This window comes from Sceloporus occidentalis, unplaced genomic scaffold, assembly GCF_023333645.1.
Source record: "Sceloporus occidentalis isolate IW3139 unplaced genomic scaffold, rSceOcc1.0.p SCAF_6, whole genome shotgun sequence".
Classification (NCBI taxonomy): domain Eukaryota; kingdom Metazoa; phylum Chordata; class Lepidosauria; order Squamata; family Phrynosomatidae; genus Sceloporus; species Sceloporus occidentalis.
In genome coordinates, this window is record NW_028316986.1 from 120,920,518 (window position 1) to 120,938,041 (window position 17,524).

General features: G+C 44.2%; 1 protein-coding gene across 5 annotated transcripts in view; it reads right to left on the reverse strand.

Moving 5' to 3' along the window:
* Window positions 1-4,229: 4,229 nt before the first annotated feature.
* The window catches only part of CYB5R4 (cytochrome b5 reductase 4), a 45,110-nt gene continuing 31,815 nt past the window's right edge, over window positions 4,230-17,524 (reverse strand). For 3 of the 5 annotated variants that reach the window (XM_089530827.1, XM_089530826.1, XM_089530828.1), the window contains 3 exons: window positions 14,681-14,767; window positions 5,119-5,283; window positions 4,230-4,358 (listed from right to left, as the gene is read on the reverse strand). In XM_089530827.1, the coding sequence (XP_089386953.1) occupies window positions 4,304-4,358; window positions 5,119-5,283; window positions 14,681-14,767 (307 nt within the window). In that variant the 3' untranslated portion in view covers window positions 4,230-4,303. Of the gene's footprint in view, window positions 4,359-5,118; window positions 5,284-7,614; window positions 12,422-14,630; window positions 14,768-17,524 lie in introns of those variants that run through there. The other 2 variants (XM_089530829.1, XR_016281776.1) reach the window with 2 other exon arrangements.

Genomic DNA, 17,524 nt, shown 5'->3' on the forward strand with positions numbered 1-17,524 from the left:
AACTGTGTAATTTTATCAGCAATTGCACAAAGCTCTGTGCTGACCCCTGTGTATCCCACAGGCCACTAGACAAAAGTTCATCCAGTTATGTACCTCTGCATACCTTCTACATAGGCAGAATCCCTTGCTAAGTGACCTAGGATTGTACATTCATGTAGAGTCTCACCTTTGCTGTTACAGTGTGCCCATGCCATATGCGGCTTTCAGCTTATGCTGAAGCTGCAAGACGGAAACAACAATGGTGCACGCACTGTGCCCACAAGCCCCACTGTTTTCAATGGAGTTTGAGCATATGCTGTATTTCCCTTACGCAGGGGGTTCTGGAACGGCTCCCTGTGTAAGTGAAGGGCCGATTGTATTGTTGTGTGCGTTCAAGTCATTTACTACTTATGCTGACCCTAAGGCGAACTTATCATGGTATTTCCTTGGCAACATTTATTCAGAGAGAGGTTTGCCTTTGCCTCCTTCTGAGGCTGAGACTATGTGACTTGCCTAAGGTTACCCATTAAGGTTTCCATGACTGAGCAAGGATTTGAACCCTGGTCTCCAGAGTCATAGTCCAATGCTCAAACCCCTACACCATGCTGGATGATTACCACATATCCCATACAAATTTGACACAACACCATACACCCTGCCCCATTATACTTGGCCGTTTTCCTTTCTTGCAGGAAAAAAAGTCAAAAATTCAATTGCTCTTTTGTGCAGCTTCCCTGATAAGACTCCTCTATTCCAGTTTCCATTTCAAGTCAAGGCATTGAACTGGTCTTTAGGGTAGAAGTAGCCCTCCAAATGTTGTGAGACTGCAAATTCCAGCAGCCCTAGCCAACAGAGCCAAGCATAAGGCATAGTGGGAGATAGCAATCCTGTAACATCCAGAGGGCTGCATGATTCCCAACCCTGATTTAATGTAATATTTCAAGCATCTGGTACTTTTCCAACTTTAAGGGAGCAGCTTTTAAGAGGGTATCATACTATTTTTAACTGTTCTGTATCACTTTAAGTTAAAGTGTATGCTTTAAATAATTTTAATATTAATAGTTTAATTCTATTTTAATGACATTCTTTACTGTGTTTTAACTACACTGTACTCATCTTTAGAAGCTGCCTCAAGTCCCAGTTTTGTGGAAAAGGTCAGGTTAAATGAAGTTAATAACTCCTACTACAATGACAATGATGGAGGAGGAAGTTAAAGGTCTAAAAGTATGTATTACACTAATACATTTAAGAGTCCTTATGAGGGTGAGCACGGGCAGGTACTTTCATTGTGTTACCAGTACTTTAATAAATGTATAGATTGTGGTATATCTCAGTTTAAAGTACAGCGTGGGAATTTGTCAGCTACTGGCCAGGTAGGACCTATTTGAAAAATCTTATGTTCATCGGTGACAGCCAGGATGTTGCTATAGCAGCATACAAGTGTGCGTGGGTTGACAGTGAACTGTCTCTACAGGAACACATAGTAAGTTTTGGTGTTTAGTAACCACACAGTTCAATTCCACGACAAATGACAGGAACATAAAAAGGAAAGAGAGCACTGGAAAATGTTATGATCATAGACATTTCTTAATGCATCTGTCACAGAAATGAAACATTGAAATATTAGCAAATGAGACAGTTCAGCTATTGGTTTGAATATTTGCATTTCCTTTTTCTGAATCAGATTTAACTAACTCTCTGTTTCTTAAAAAAGCCCCTCCCTTTCCAAAAAGAGCATAATTCCATCTGTACAATTACTTCCACTACAAAAAGGAGGAAAAACAGAGGCTAGGTTGTTTGTGACTAGGTATTGGAAGAGTTCCACCAGCTTGCTCCTTCATCCAAAGTGGAAAGATTGATTATACAGAACAATCTGAACAGACCTGAGTTATAAAAAGATTTTTCTCCAAAAGAACCATACCAGGTTGAGGTTTGGGTAGTGGCTACACTAGTGTTCGTGTCACTCAGTGCAGTAAGTGTAAAGGGACCTACCTATGAATAACTGGGAGTTATGGTTTCCCCCTCACCCTAGCAAAGAGGGCCTTGCAAGGAGTTCTAGGAACTGAAGTCTCACAAATAGTGAAAATGAAGGATCTGTCTGGGGGATTCTGGGATTTATAGTCCTCCCAAAAGTTAAAAATGGATCTTGTTGGGGAGAATTTAGGCTTTATAGTCTGCTGCAGAACTGACCTGTGTCGTCACATTTACCATCCCCACACAGCCAAGGTATGCAATCCTCAAAGAGGAAGAGAAGGTGGCGGTGGTGGAGGCGACAGCAACCTTTTTCTTTCTCTCCAATGTCTGACTTCTCCAGGAGGTATTCCATCTGTCTCTTCCTGTTTTTCTTCTTCCTTCAGCCTGTTTGGTATGGGGCCACTTCAGCACCACCCTGATGGCATGACTGAGGCAGTGGCTGGAGTGGCCCTGACTGCCCCAGACTACACAAAAATGTTATACAGTTGTTTTGGTATCACCTTTGGTGCCTATACAGCCAAAGGAATCACTGCGACAGATGCTACTGAATCTTATCTGATGGAAGTAAGAATGCAAGTCTACTCAACACACATGAGATGTGCTAACTTATTTACTTCTAAAATTTAAGTTTTACATAGTAGCAAAAATAAATACCATTTCAATGCAAAATATAAAATTGTCCCCCAGAAAAGATGGAAGTTCAAATAATTGAAAAGAATACAATATTCATGCATAACACTTTCTTTCAGAATTCCAGTTTTTAAAAAAGAAACTTTATTAATGAAGTGTGCTAAGCGAAGTCCTAATATTGCATTTTCAGGTTGTAAAACAATATATTTCTTTACTGGAGTGTCACCTGGTACTGTATGCATCTCCAGCACCTCCCTGGGGTTGGGCAACTTTCTTTCCCATCAAGAGCTGTATCCCCCCCACACACAGTCGGTCAGGCTCCACATGACTATGGCAGGCAGAATCAAGGCCAAGAACTGGCATGAGAACCCCTTGGTCTCACTGGTTTCCCCAGCCCTCTTTTTTGCCCTCTGTACCTGATGGACCGAGACCTGATCACTTCCACTGGGGCTAATATCTGTTCAAGTCACAGGAACCTCCACAACCTGGCGCTTCTACTGTATATCTGCTGAAATTTTGTGCATCGGGTACTGCTGACTGTCATCAGTTACTTCCTCTCTCTTGGACTGTAGTGTTTTTAAAACCATTCTTGGCAGTGTTATGCAATGCTTTAGATACTTCATGTTAAAGGAGATAGGTGTGGGAAGATGTTTTCAATAATTAAATAGAAAAGGCCTAAAAGTAAGGTCTCAAAAAGCAGCAGCACTTTGAGACCACTGTTAACTTAAAATAGGGACAACTATTTTCTCACCTTTCAAGAGCAAGATAGTGCCAAGTGATTTTAATTATACATGATTATCTCAAGGAATTTGACAGGACAATGTAACGGGATAAGTCCATGGGGGTAAAGCTCTGGCACATGTGCAAGAGATGACACACAAAGCAATTTTTCAGGGCACGCAGAGGGCAGGGAAGAGGAAGAACAGGTGCACACCTGTTCCTCCTCTTCCTGGCCATCCCAGGCAACCAGCTGCCTCTAGAGAGGCGGCTGGGAGGGGGGAGAAGGTGGAAGTCCCATTCCAGAAGTCCCATCCCCTCAGCAGTCCTGCCCCTGGCACTGGGTAACACCTGGTTCTGGAATGTCTTTTAGTTTGGGCACTTGGACCCTAAACGTTTCACTATCACTGGGATAAATAGTTAATACATATATTTTATTTTAATACAACAGTCTCTTGTTTTCATCAGTCTTATACAAAAAGTAATTTTGATTATAAAATGAATATACCTTATATGATCTGTAAGAACACACACACTTCTCATTTACAATACAACAGCTTTATGACATCAGTAAGACTGTACTGAAACCAATCATATTCCTGAGTTTAACCATAAAACTTAACTTCATACTATATTGCTACAGTAACAAAACATTTGACAGCAATGAGGATATAATTTAAAAAAAAAGCTCTCTAGTGCCTAGATAGCCAAAGGAATCAGTGCAACCGATGCTACTAAATTTTATCAGATGGAGGTAAGAATGCAAATCGATTCAACATGCATGAGCTGTGCTAACTTATTTACTTCTAAAATTTAAGTTTTACATAGTAGCAAAAATAAATACCATTTCAAAGCAAAATATAAAATTGTCTCCCAGAAAAGATGGGAGTTCAAGTAATTGAAAAGAATACAGTATTCATGCATAACACTTTCTTTCAGAATTCCAATTTAAAAAAGTACTTTATTAGTGAAGTACGCTAAGTGGAGTCCTAGTATTGCATTTTTAGGCTGTAAAACAATGTATTTCTTTACTGGAGTGTCCAAGATCTTGCAAAAATCTGAAATGAAAACAGATACATGAATAGCAGTGGGCTAGGAGGCAGGCAGTAATATGCAATAAGCTAACACCACAAGCAGCATATTACAGTTGTAAAATGGAATATTTTGTGCTACAAAGTTTATTATTGACCCCAACCTTCAACAAAACATTAGCTCACAAATTAAACAATACTGAACAAAGTCCCCCACTATATCAGTTTTTAAAATTTACATTGAGAAAAATGCATTTCCAAATATTTTCCTAGGCTTAGCTTGCTGCATATTACATTTGTTCCACATACATGCTGGATGTACTTCGTCAATATATTTTCATAATCAATCATTCAAATCACTTGACTCACACCTTATTCTAATTCAGACTTATTAACTCAATGCCTTTTAGGAAGAGTTTTACCCAGAAACAGTAAGCTACAATCTAGGGAATGACTACAATTATAATCACAGGCCCACATATGTCCCCTTCTTGCTCATTCTGTCCTCAGACATGGACACTTCTTGCTGCTCAGGAATGGTTTATTCTAGCTTGGTGCACATTGGTCATTGCCGATTGCACACACAGGGCTGAAGTATGAAAGTAAGCTAGTGTCTTTATCAGTATATTCCAGGAGAAATTTACATGCCACTTTTCCATAATTGTACTGATAGAAATAGTAAGTGTGAGTCTATTTTCAAATGTAAGAATCATTATCATATATTCTATATACCATGATATACCACACACACACACACAACAAATCAGTACTTCTTCCTTTCACTTACTGTATTCCTTGTTCCATGAAAGCTAATGGACCACAGATACATATTAATATCTTAGAATCAACTTTATTTCTTTCCACAAATTCAGAAAGGAAAGAGGTAGAAATTTTTCCTTGTTTGCCAGTCCATCCTATCTTTGGCTCCGAAAGAACAAACTGAATATGAAACCTAAGAAAAGGAGGGAGAGGAAGAGAGAGAGAGAGAGAGAGAGGGAGAGAGAGATTACCATATATACTTGACTATAAATTGACCTCATGTATAAGTTAAGGGCAGGTTTTGGAGCCAAAATTATGGATTTCAATATGACCCAAGAATAAGTCAAGGGTATAACTTAAGGGCACTTAACACTGGATGAAGCAAGGGAAAACAATGTCCAAGAACTTATAAAATTCCAGCATGTAACTAACTGTTTGTGCTCACACTAAAGGCTGGAGAGATGAAAGAGTACAGGGGGTGGGGTGGTGGTGGTGTCAGTGCTTCCAGGATAGATTATACTCTTGCCTTTCACCAGGGGATGGTTCCTTTTTTTATATAAGAGTTAAAGTACAGTAATTATATTGACCCGTAGATAAGTCAACTCAGGCTTTTTGGGTCAGTTTTTGACTAAAATTACTAAAAGTTCTAAATGATTAAAAATTATCTTTTGCTGTTGTTGTTTTCTATTGTAAACCAGCAGTTCTTAACCTGTGGATCCCTGGGAGGCTGTGATGGCCTCACAAGGGATCTGTGGGGGTCCAGGGAGGCTCACTCTCCCTCCTGACTCTGACCAACAGACCATGGTATACATGGAGGCATCAAGCACAGTGAAGAGAAGGAGCCCAAGAGGGCAGCCAGAGCAAGCAAAGCCCCTACCCCACCTCTCCTCTGCAGGACACTACTGCCGGACTTGCTCGCCCTCCCTGCTTCTTTTGCTGCCCTTCCATCTTCCCTGCATCTTGCACATGTAGAGACACCAGTTGTAGTGGACGGACGGAACCTGGGAATGGTTTCTAGCAAAGTGGCAGGGAGCAGAGCCCCCCCCCCCCTCCTCCTCCGGCCAGGCATTGCCACTGGCACCATACTCCCTGGGAGGCTAACTCACCATCCCTGCCTCTTCCTCCCATGGATGAGATGCATGTGGAGCAAAAGGCAATGCCAACCATTCCAAGTCAAAGATTATACAATAGTAAGTACAATATTTGATGCACTTTAGAGTTTTAAATATTGAGTTTAGTCTTGGGGAGGGTACTGCTAATATTGCAACACTGGGTTGGATCCTATTACCCTTCCCTTTTTTTTGAAGCATCTGAGAATCAGTGAAGACAAATCACTGGAGTGAATTACAGCGCATTTTCACTGATTCTCTCCTTCCCCCTGTTCACCACTTCCCCAAAGTTTGAGAGGGTCCCTCTTCCCCATCTAGGGTCAAGCCTGTTAATGAAGCAATGTCTTTTCTTCCTTGAGTAGGAGCATTCTGTATCATGGGAACTCTGGAAAGAAGCTAAAAATATTTCCATTGTTATTCTGACAGAAGTACTAAGAGCCTAATTCTTAACATGGTGTGCTAGCATAGGTAGTAATTAGAGGAACTTGCCCATCCGCCAATATGATTAAAGGCCCTGGTGCTGCAGTGGTTAAATGCCGGCACTGCAGCCACTCACTCACAAACCACAAGGTTGTGAGTTTAATCCTAGCCAGGGGCTCAGGATCGACTCAGCCTAGCATCCTTCCAAAGTGGCTAAAGTGAGTACCCAGCTTGTTGGGGACAATTAGCTTACAGTTGTAAACCACTTAAAGACTGCTTAGTGTGGTATGAAGTGGTATATAAATGAAGCTGCTATTGCTATTGCTGTTTATGCCATCCCCTCCACTCTACGCTGGTCTAATGACTGTACAAGAGAATAAATGGATACAAATCTGTCATTAGAAATGGCAGTACACCCAAACTGGTTGCAGAGCATTTCAAGCTTCCTGGACATTCAGTCCCTGACTTACAAGTACATGCTCTGCAATAAACAATTTCAAATCAAGAAAGAGAAACAGCTGAACTGGGTGATACATTAAAAAAATTTCAGTCTATTAGCAGAGATATAAACAGAGGCAATTTCTTTGTGCAGTACATTTATTAATATATGGGTCTCCTAAGAGTTACACATGTAGGGAAATATTCTAAAGAGAATATTTTGCTACATGTGAGGAGGAGAACAATATTTCGTCCTCAGAAAATTTCCTCACCTCAAGGTAACTGACTTTCAGGTAAGCAGAATGTATTGTTTTTCATACTTCAGGCCTAACTGGGCAGCTACCTGGCAGACCTCTATCATCTTACAAAACTTTCTGAAGGTTCGTGGCCAATGTCACCAATGTTTTGCATCATTCTGTATCCCATTACATTCCAATCCCACCCCCACAACAATGTAACTACTTGTGGTGTAAATACTGTATTCCATCTGTACATCTGAAGAAGTGGGTTGAAATCCACAAAAACTCAGGTTACAAGTGATATAAACATTGGCTTACCTGGTGAGATGTTTGTTTTAAGCGATGGAGACGAAGGCATCCTTGATGTATGGGTTAGACCCTGTGGCTCGCTCTAGGTCAGGCAGGAAGTAGACAAAACTTTAGAGGCGTGTCCACAGGATAGGACTAACCCCCAAAGCAAGTTTCAGTTAATGTAACAGCCTAGAGAAGGAAGGTTTCTAAGAACTCTCAAACAACTAAGAACCAAATTTTAGGGCATCTGAAAAAGACCCAGTAACCAAAAAACTGTAAACGTCCAACGGGACGAGAAAAAACACTAATGGTTGACCTCAAAAACTGGGTGCCAGGAGATCAAGACCAATCAGAGGGAGGGGAGGATGCCTTCATCTCCATTGCTTAAAACAAACATCTCACCAGGTAAGCCAATGTTTATTTTTCCAGCGATGGAGAGAAGGCATCCTTGATGTATGGGATATGGCATAGCTCCCCAAAAATAAGGGTGGGTAGAAGGAGATTGAGTTAATGAGGTACTACAGCCTGTAGTGCCCTTCTTCCAAAAGCCGCCTCAGATGACTGGAAGGAGTCCAGGCGGTAATGTCGGACAAAGGTAGATGTCGAGGACCATGTAGCTGCCCTGCAGATCTCTTCTAGAGAGGCATTAGTGGAGAGTGCCACCGAGGTTGAAGCACTACGTATAGAATGAGCGAAAACAGTTCCAGGAAGAGGCTTTGCAGAATCTGTATAACACATGGATATGCAGAACCTGATCCATCGAGAAAGTGTAGAAACGGACACCTTTTTGCCCATGGAATTTTTGTGGAATGAGACAAAAAGGTTGTCAGTCAAACGGAACCTTTTAGTTCTATTAATATAAGTGCGGAGAGCCCTCTGAACATCCAGTGTATGCCAGGTCTTTTCCAAGTCTTTTTTGGGTTGAGGGCAAAAAGAAGGTAGGATGGTATCTTGGGACCTGTGGAATGTAGAGTTTATCTTGGTTATAAAAGTTGGATCTAGTCTTAGCAACACAGAGTCTTCTCTGAACACGCAGAGCTCTTTGCGTATGGACAGGGCACCAAGTTCTGAGACTCTCTTGGCCGAGGTGATGGCTGTGAGGAATAGAACCTTCCAGGTAAGGAATTTTAAGTCTATGTCTTTTAGTGGTTCAAACGGAGCTTTGGTAAGAGCCGAAAGTACCTTGTGTAGGTCCCAGTTAGGGTATCTGTGTACTGTGGGAGGTCGGATGAGAGTGGCTGCTCGAAGAAACCTTCTGACATAGTAGTTGTTGGACAGTTTGTTAGCGTGTTTTTGAGGAAAAGCAGAAGTGATGGCAGAGACCTGTCTTTTGAGAGTGTTGGGCTCAAGTCCTTCTTGGAGGTAAGAAAGTAGAGAGCTCACAGATGCCTTGAGTGGGTTAAGTTTGTTTAGCTTACACCAACGGGCAAATGATCTGAAAGAATATTCGTATATTCGTCTGGTGGAAGGTCGTCTAGCATTGATGATGGTGTCTATCACCCTAGACGTGAGCCCTTCTTTTATCATATTTTGGCGTTCAACCTCCAAGCGTGAAGGTTGAGCCAGGCTGGATCTGGATGGTGAAACTGACCCTGGGATAGAAGGTCTGGGCGAAGCGGGAGCTTGAGAGACTCTTGAGCCATTGTCAGGATCTCTGAGAACCATGGTCTTCTTGGCCAGTATGGGGCTATTAGAATTATTGTCGCTCTTTCTTTTCTTGCCTTTTTTAGGCACTTGTTGATCATGGACGTTGGAGGGAAGGCATATAGAGTCCCGTCTGGCCATGGGGCATGTAGAGCGTCCATTTGTTCCGCTCCTTGAGTTAGGAACCGAGAGAAGAAGCATGGCAGTTGATTGTTTATGGATGCGAAGAGATCTACCAGGGGCGTTCCAAGCTTGTGTGTCACCATGTGAAAGACTTGGGGATGTAGCTGCCACTCTGACTGGTCTATGTCCTGTCTGCTGAGCCAGTTGGCTCTCGTATTTAGAGTCCCCTTGATGTGTTCTGATCTTATCGAGAGGAGATTTGTTTGTGACCACTTGAAAAGAAGCTCTGTCTCGCTCATTAGAGACTTTGATCTTGTGCCTCCTTGTCGATTTATGTGGGCTTTTGTTGACATGTTGTCTGTCCGAATCAACACTGGTTGTCCTTTGACCAGGGATGAGAATTGTAAAAGAGCCAGGCGCACCGCTCTGAGTTCTAGGAGATTTATGTTGTGGCTTTGTTCTTGGACGGACCATCTTCCCTGTGTATAGGAGTTGTTGAGTGTGGCTCCCCAGCCCCGCAGACTGGCATCTGTCGTCAGTTGTAGTTCTTGAGGAGGCCAGAGTGGCCGACCTGTTTTGAGATTGGGAGAAGTCCACCAAAGGAGGGAGTGTCTGACCCTGTGAGGGAGTATCAGTCGTTTGTTGATCTTTGAGGATATGTGTTTTTGATGAGGAAGGAGAAACCACTGGAGAGGCCTTGAGTGAAATCGGGCCCAGGGTGTGCAGTCTATCGTTGATATCATTAAGCCTTGTAATCTCGCCAGGAGCAAAAGGTTTGTCGAGTGAGAGCGGGACACGAGGTTGATGGTCTGACGAATTTTGTTTATTCTTTCTGGTGAGAGGTATACCTTGCCATGTAGGGTATCGATGATCGCCCCGAGGTGGAGAATATGTTGGCAAGGCTCTAGGTGGCTCTTCCTACGATTGACTAGAAAACCATGTCTTGTCAATGAGGATAGGACCAGATGGACATCCTGACGGCCTTGTTGGAATGATGGTGAGCGAATTAAGATGTCGTCCAAATAAGGATGGACGTGGATTCCCTGTAGTCTCCAATGGGCCACCAGCGATATCATGATCTTTGTAAAAACCCGAGGAGCTGATGAGAGGCCAAATGGAAGGGCCTTGTATTGGTAATGGTTGTGGTGGTAGGAGAATCTCAGAAATCGGCGGTGGAGAGAGGTGAACAGGAACATGAAGGTAGGCTTGAGTTAAATCCAGAGAACAAAGAAAGTCGTGAGGTCTGATGGCCTCTAGGATGGTCTTTAGAGTTTCCATACGGAAACGACGTTTTCTGACAAATTTGTTGACCCATTTTAGGTCCAGTACAGCCCTCCATGACCCGTCCTTTTTTGGCACTATGAACAAAATAGAGTAGCAACCTTTGTACGTTTCTGAAGATGGAACTTGTTCTATCGCTCCAATTTGTAGTAGGTGGTCTATGGCTTGTAACGTCAACTTGTGTTTTTTGTGACGTTGGGACATCGGTGATGGAACAAAGTGGTCGTGAGGAAGGTTGTAAAAGTCTATCAGATAAATGTGTTTCAGTGTGGTGAGAACCCATTTGTCTGCAGTTGAGGCTTCCCAAATGTAGGCGAAGTGTAGATGTCTGCCACCCACTAGGTGTGGCAGCCAGTCATTCTCTGGGGGAATTACGGTTTTGTTTGGAGATAGATGGCCCCTGTTGTTGGTTGGAAGAGTTGTTAGGCCTTCCGAATCCTCGCGAGTGGTATTGTTGTCGGCCATATGGCTTTCGGTCAGACCACTGATTTTTGTTGGACCTAGGGTCTCTGGAACGAAAGGAAGATTGATTGTTTTTGTATGAGCGAAAGGAACCCTGTCCCTGGCGAAAGGATCGCTTTTCATCTCTTTTGGGTAGTGAAGGTAAGGCTTTTTTCTTGTCCTTGGTTTCTATGAGGACAGGTTCGAGTGCATCTCCAAATAGTTTTTGTCCGCTGAAGGGGGCCATGGTGAGGTTTTGTTTGGACTTGGCAACAACCGTCCAATTTTTTAGCCAAATCTGTCTCCTTACTGGGACAGATGCTGCTTGAGCCCTGGCACTCAGTTGCATGATGTCAAGAGAAGCATCAGAAGAAAAAGCCAACACCTTGAGAAGTTTATTGATGCCCTGGCGTAATTTAATGTTGCCCTTAGGTACCTCTTGGATAAGGTCTCTAGCCCAAGTAAAAGCGGCCCTGGAGAGAATGGAGACTGTAGATGCAGCCCTGATGGCTGTGGAGGAGGCGTCAAATGATTTTCTTAAGGCCGAATCGGCTCTTTTGTCTTCGTGGTTTTTTAGGGCATCGTCTCCATCTTTGCAGTAGACCACGGACGTGGTCAAAGCTGCAACGGGAGCATCAACCAAGGGGACTTGGAGCTTTGACATGACCGATTGGGGAAGGTTATAAAATTTTTTGAATGATTGAGGATTTGGTCTGGCTGTGGCTGGCTTAGACCACTCTTCCCTAATAACCTTCATAAAATCTGAAGTAAAGGGGACCTCGATAGAAGGGGGCCCAGGTTGTGGAAAGGAGTCGCCCTTTCCCTGGGGAAGGTCTGTGTCTTGAGTTTGAGGGATGGTGGCATTTATAGGCAACTCAAGAGTTTTTATTGCTTTTTTCAACAGGATTTGAAAGTCCTCTTGGGGGAAAAGTCTACTGGAGGAGGGTGTGGGATCTTCTCCATCATCATCATCAACAGATAATTCGTCAAGGGTGAGTAAGCCCTCTTCACTGTGAGATAATTTGTTTGAAAGGTCCTCTGCATCATCCTCATCATCAGAAGAATGCAGAATAATGGAGGCTTTGGGCTTTTTTGATTTGTGTTGTTGGCCAGTGGGTGGCGCTGGTCGCTTAGTTTTTGTCTTAGCAGCAGCTGCAGAGGAGCCCGGGAGACTTTTCCCGCCCTTTTTGGGAGGCTTGAGGGCAGTTTCCCTGGGGGTGAATTTTCCCCTTTCAGAGGGAGGGATGGAATCCAGGGAGGAGCGGGCAGCTGGAGAGGAGGAAGAGGAAGACCTTGTCCTGGTTGGGGCTCTCTGGGCAGAGGCAGGGATGCACTGGGCTGGAGCTGGCTGAGAGGTAGGGAGGGAAGGCTGTCTCCGATGGTCTGAAATGGTGCCAGTCATCCCCAGAGAGAGGGGAAGGGCTGCAGGACAGGGCTGTTGGCCAGATAAAGCTGCAGCTTGGAAGGAGATGAGGGAAGCGATTATGGAGGAGAGCTCCAGTGGCAATGCTTGCAGCGGGGGGGGGGGGGGGGCAGTTGGGTGGGGGTAGTACTCACACCCTGTTCTGAGTCCTCCAATGTGGCCCAGGTCCGGTCTTTTTGCTGGAGGGTGCAGTGGGGCCCCTGTAGGTTCGGAGACGAGAGTTCTCCCTCCTCCGACCTGGCCCTGGCAGTCCTAGCAGCAGGCTCCTTGTCTTGATAGGGGCTGAGAGAGTGACTGGGTTGCTCTCTAGCCAAGTTTAGGGAATCACAGGACATGCCTGGGCTGTCCTCCTGATCTCCAGCCCCTGACATCGTTGTTGGTCCCCTGGCAGTCCAAAGAGACAGGAGAGGGGACAGATAGGAGGCAGAGGCAAAAGGAACAGGAGAGAAATAAAGTTGTTGTTGTTGTTGTTGAAAGAAATAGAGGAGGAAAAGCAGCAGAGCTGATCTGAAAGTGTCTGACCAGAGCAGAGGTAGAAACGAAACTGAAACTTGCTTTGGGGGTTAGTCCTATCCTGTGGACACGCCTCTAAAGTTTTGTCTACTTCCTGCCTGACCTAGAGCGAGCCACAGGGTCTAACCCATACATCAAGGATGCCTTCACTCCATCGCTGGAAAACAGTCTCAAAGGTGCTGCTAGATTCTTTCACTGCCTTTCATTTCTGTCTTGAAACATTAATACAGCAGTCTCCATGAAAAATGTAAGTAATGAGTAGCTCAGCAAGTTATCTTCCTGGACTGCAGAAAGAGTAAGAAGTGGTGATCAAAGTAATGAGTAAAGTGCTGTATTCCTTTAAAGAATTACCATGCCAAACTCTACTCCTGACCATCCATGAAAAGTGGAACCTCAGTTGGGTTAAATGATAGGGCCAGCCTGCATTTTATCTCAGGACAAATTTATTTCAAGGAAATCTCAGGAAGCCACAGATATCAGCAGGTGGGAAAAGGCCAATTCAGTCCTGAGCAGTGAATGCCTCCGCTGTGTTTGGAAAAACTGAAAATAACAGTGCCTTCAAAATTTTCCCTATTCTTGATATCAGAAAAAGGTTCAGTAATTTGAACTATACAAGCTGCTTTGAGCAAAGAGAGGACACTGAGTTGACGGGAAAACAGCACAGGCAGAAACGTAGTTCCTATATTTCCTGCCAAAATCAATAAGAAAAATTAAATTTCCTTGTGGTTTGCCATTAATATCATGGTAGGAAGTCACATCTGCCTCCAATTTCTAATTTATAAGGACATAAAAACTAGAGAAGAAAAGTATTTTTAATTAGTCCCCTCTGCATCCAAAATTATCAAGTGTTTCTATATCAAGTAGATATAGCAGAGCATGTAACTTTAAGCAAAATGAATAACACAGACACATCCACAACAAAAAAAATAATAATAAAAATCTCATTAATAATGCACTGAAGTAAGGCTACAAAGGAAGACCTTTTCTTGAGTTTTGAGTGTAATGCAATATGTGAGCACAAATACAGAATGATGTAAGTGGTGTGTGTGTGTGTTTCTTAACAGGACCTTAAAACTACATTGGCAAATTCCTTAGGCTATTTTAAAGCTAACCTGTACTGCCAAGTGTGGTGTAGTGGTTTAAGCCAACATTTAACTATAGCTCTGGAGACCAGGGTTCAAATCCCCACTTGGCCATGGAAACCCACTGGGTGAACTTGAGCTAGTCACATGCTCTAGGTCTCAAGGGAAGGCAGTGGTAAATCTCCTCTGAATAAATCTTGCAAAAAAACCCACAAACAAACAAACAAAAACAACCTGTGATAGGTTCATCTTAGTAGGGTCATCATAAGTTGTAAAGACTTAAAGCCACATAACATCAACAACAACTGCCAATATGGCACACTTTCAAGGATTTCAGCAGTATTTTCTCTTGCAGCAATAAAATTTAATCTATGACTCTGGGAGTAAGCTAGCACCTACTTCCAGGAAAGAGTGCAACAAGCCACTGTTTCTCTTCAAAAGCCCAGCTGCAGTGTCTGCTGAACTACAGAAGACCGAATATCTAACTTTATGTCATGCAAAGTAAACACAATGTTAGTTGTTGTTTCAGGGCTTACCACACAAGAGCTACACAAACTTTCATGCATCAATTTCTGTGCATCAGTACCTTGCATCATTATGGGCTAATTGTTCTAGCTGACTTCTCCAAAGTATATCATCTTCTGTTTTGTTGAAGAACATCAACTTTGCTACCCTAAAAAATAATTAAAATAAAAATTATACCTTCAGAATTTAAAACCATTGCTGTACAAGAAGAATGCAGCACCTGACGCTCAAGTCCTCCCCAGTAAGGAATGTGTTTAGCTGTACTAAAGCAACTGCTGATAAGAATCATTCTGATGCATTACCAGGAAAAGGGTCTGAGGAAGGCATGTAGGAAAGCTTCCAGCTACGTGGCTCTTCATTTTTGCTTGTCCCTGATTTGTTCTCAACTCCTACACACCCTCTTATCATTCTAAACACATCCATCTTATAGTGCTACCTCATACTGTTCACCTCCTCCCTTTACTGGGGAATGGAATGGAGAGAAAAAGAACATTTTAGGAGTAGGCAGAGCCTAGGAATTCAGTTTGTTTGAATCAGAATGGCAAATGATGAGAAAAGCTGATTCATTAGCTGCATGATTATACACCGTGTGGTAACACAGGGAGAAAAAAGACAGAGTGAACATCCAGCTTCTCCGAGAGATGTCTCACCTCCAAGACATCTCTTTCTCCAATCAATTCTCTGTCAAATTGATTGATTTATTTAATTTCTAACATCCCGCCCTATACAAGTTATCTCAGGGTGACATACAGTGAAGTCAACAATTTAAAGCTTTAAAGACTAAAAGGTATTTCAAACAATCTAGAAACATACTAAATGAGATAGTAACTTAAATTTAAAAAGTTTAAACCTATGTGTATATATGGATTAAATAAAGTAATTATACTGGAAAGGCTTTAACAAAAATAAATTTAAAAATATTAGAATGAGCATTAAGTGGATCTCCAACGGGCATTCAAAAGTGGGATGCCACAGCAGTGCAGGCCCATTCCCAGGTGTTCCCAGTGTAACTTGCTCCCTTATTGTTCTGTGGGACACAGAGAATGTCACTTCCAACAATCATCAATCCCCAGTCAGTGTATATAGGAAACAGCATTCCCTTAAGGTGAGTTCCTAAGCCTTTTAGGAAAATGTCAACATAAGGACCACTGAGCTGAGACATACTGGCAGCTAATACAATTCCTTTAAAACTGGTGTCATGTGATTTCTATACAATGTTCTAGATAACACTTCAGCTGCTATTTTACACAAACTGCACTTTCCGAGTTATCTTCCAGGCCACTTAGAGCATGTTGTAGTAGTCTAATCAGAATGTTGCCAGCACATGGACTACCGTGGTTATGTTACCTCAACTACATTATACTGTTCCATTTACAATGTATACTAGTTCACAACACAGTTTTTCTCCATTCAGAGAGCCAGTGTGGTGCAATGGTTTGAGTGCTGGACTATGAGTCTGGCATAGTCCAGCACTCAAACATGGACATGGAAATCCCTTGGGTGACCTTGGGCAAGTCACACCCAACTCTAAAGGAAAATAAAAGCAAGCCCTTTCTCAAAAATTCTGTCAAGAAAACCTCTGATAGGGTCACGGTAATTCAGAAATGACCTGAAGGCACACACCAACAACATTTCTCCATTTTGCTTAGAGTTATCAAACAGAAAACTGTGAACTGGCTATTACACTGTGAAAAGTTGGGGACTAAAATGTTGGTAAAAAGTCCAAGACTGGGAGACCACCTTCTCATTCAAAGCAATCACTGGGGGAAAGGAAAGGAAAGATGGGATTAGTGTTGTGACATCCGATCTAAATCGTACAATTTAGAATAGGCTTTTGTCCCTCCTAAAAACTATTTACCAAATTAAAAATTGTATCAGAATTACCGTATTTTCCAGCGTATAAGACGACTGGGCGAATAAGACGACCCCCAACTTTTCCAGTAAAAATATAGGGTTTGGGATATACTCGCCATATAAGACCCCCTCCTAAAAATCCAAGGAGGGAGAAGGCCAGGGGCTCTCCTTCCAAGCCTCCCCGGGGGGCCTGAGAGGAGGAGAAAGCCGGCGGCCCTCGCGCCGGCTGCGGCCCTCCTTCCAAGCCTCCCCAGGAGCCTGAGAGGAGAGCAAGGCCAGCGGCCTTCACGCCAGGCCGCGGCGCTCCTTCCCGGGCTCCGCAGGGCCTTGGAGGAAGGCAAGGCCGGTGGCCCTCGTGCCGACAGCAGCCCTCCTTCCAAGCCTCCCCAGGGGGCCTGGGAGGAGGAGAAAGCCGGCGGCCCTCGCGCCGGCTGTGGCCCTCCTTTCAAGCCTCCCCAGGGGCCTGGGAGGAGGAGAAAGCCGGCGGCCCTCGTGCCAGGACGTGGCGCTCCTTCCTGGGCTCCGCGGGGCCTGGGAGGAGGAGAAGGCCGGTGGCCCTCGCGCCAGGCCGCGGCGCTCCTTCCCGGGCTCTGCGGGGCCTTGGAGGAAGGCAAGGCTGGCGGCCCTCGTGCCGGCAGCGGCCCTCCTTCCAAGCCTCCCCGGGGGGCCTGGGAGGAGGAGAAAGCCGGCGGCCCTCACGCCGGCTGCAGCCCTCCTTCCAAGCCTCCCCAAGGGGCCTGGGAGGAGGGCAAGGCCGGCGGCCCTCGCGCCAGGCTGTGGCGCTCCTTCCTGGGCTCCGCGGGGCCTGGGAGGAGGAGAAGGCCGGTGGCCCTCGCGCCAGGCCGCGGTGCTCCTTCCCGGGCTCCGCGGGGCCTGGGAGGAGAAGGCCGGCAGCCCTCACGCCAGCAGCGGAGCCTTCCTGGCGTATTAGACGACCCCCCAACTTTCAAAAAGATTTTAGGGGTGAAAAAGTCATCTAATACGCCGGAAAATACGGTATGAAAGGGATCTGGGAAAGCAGCAAGCTGGTCAGATAAAAGTTTCCTTCACC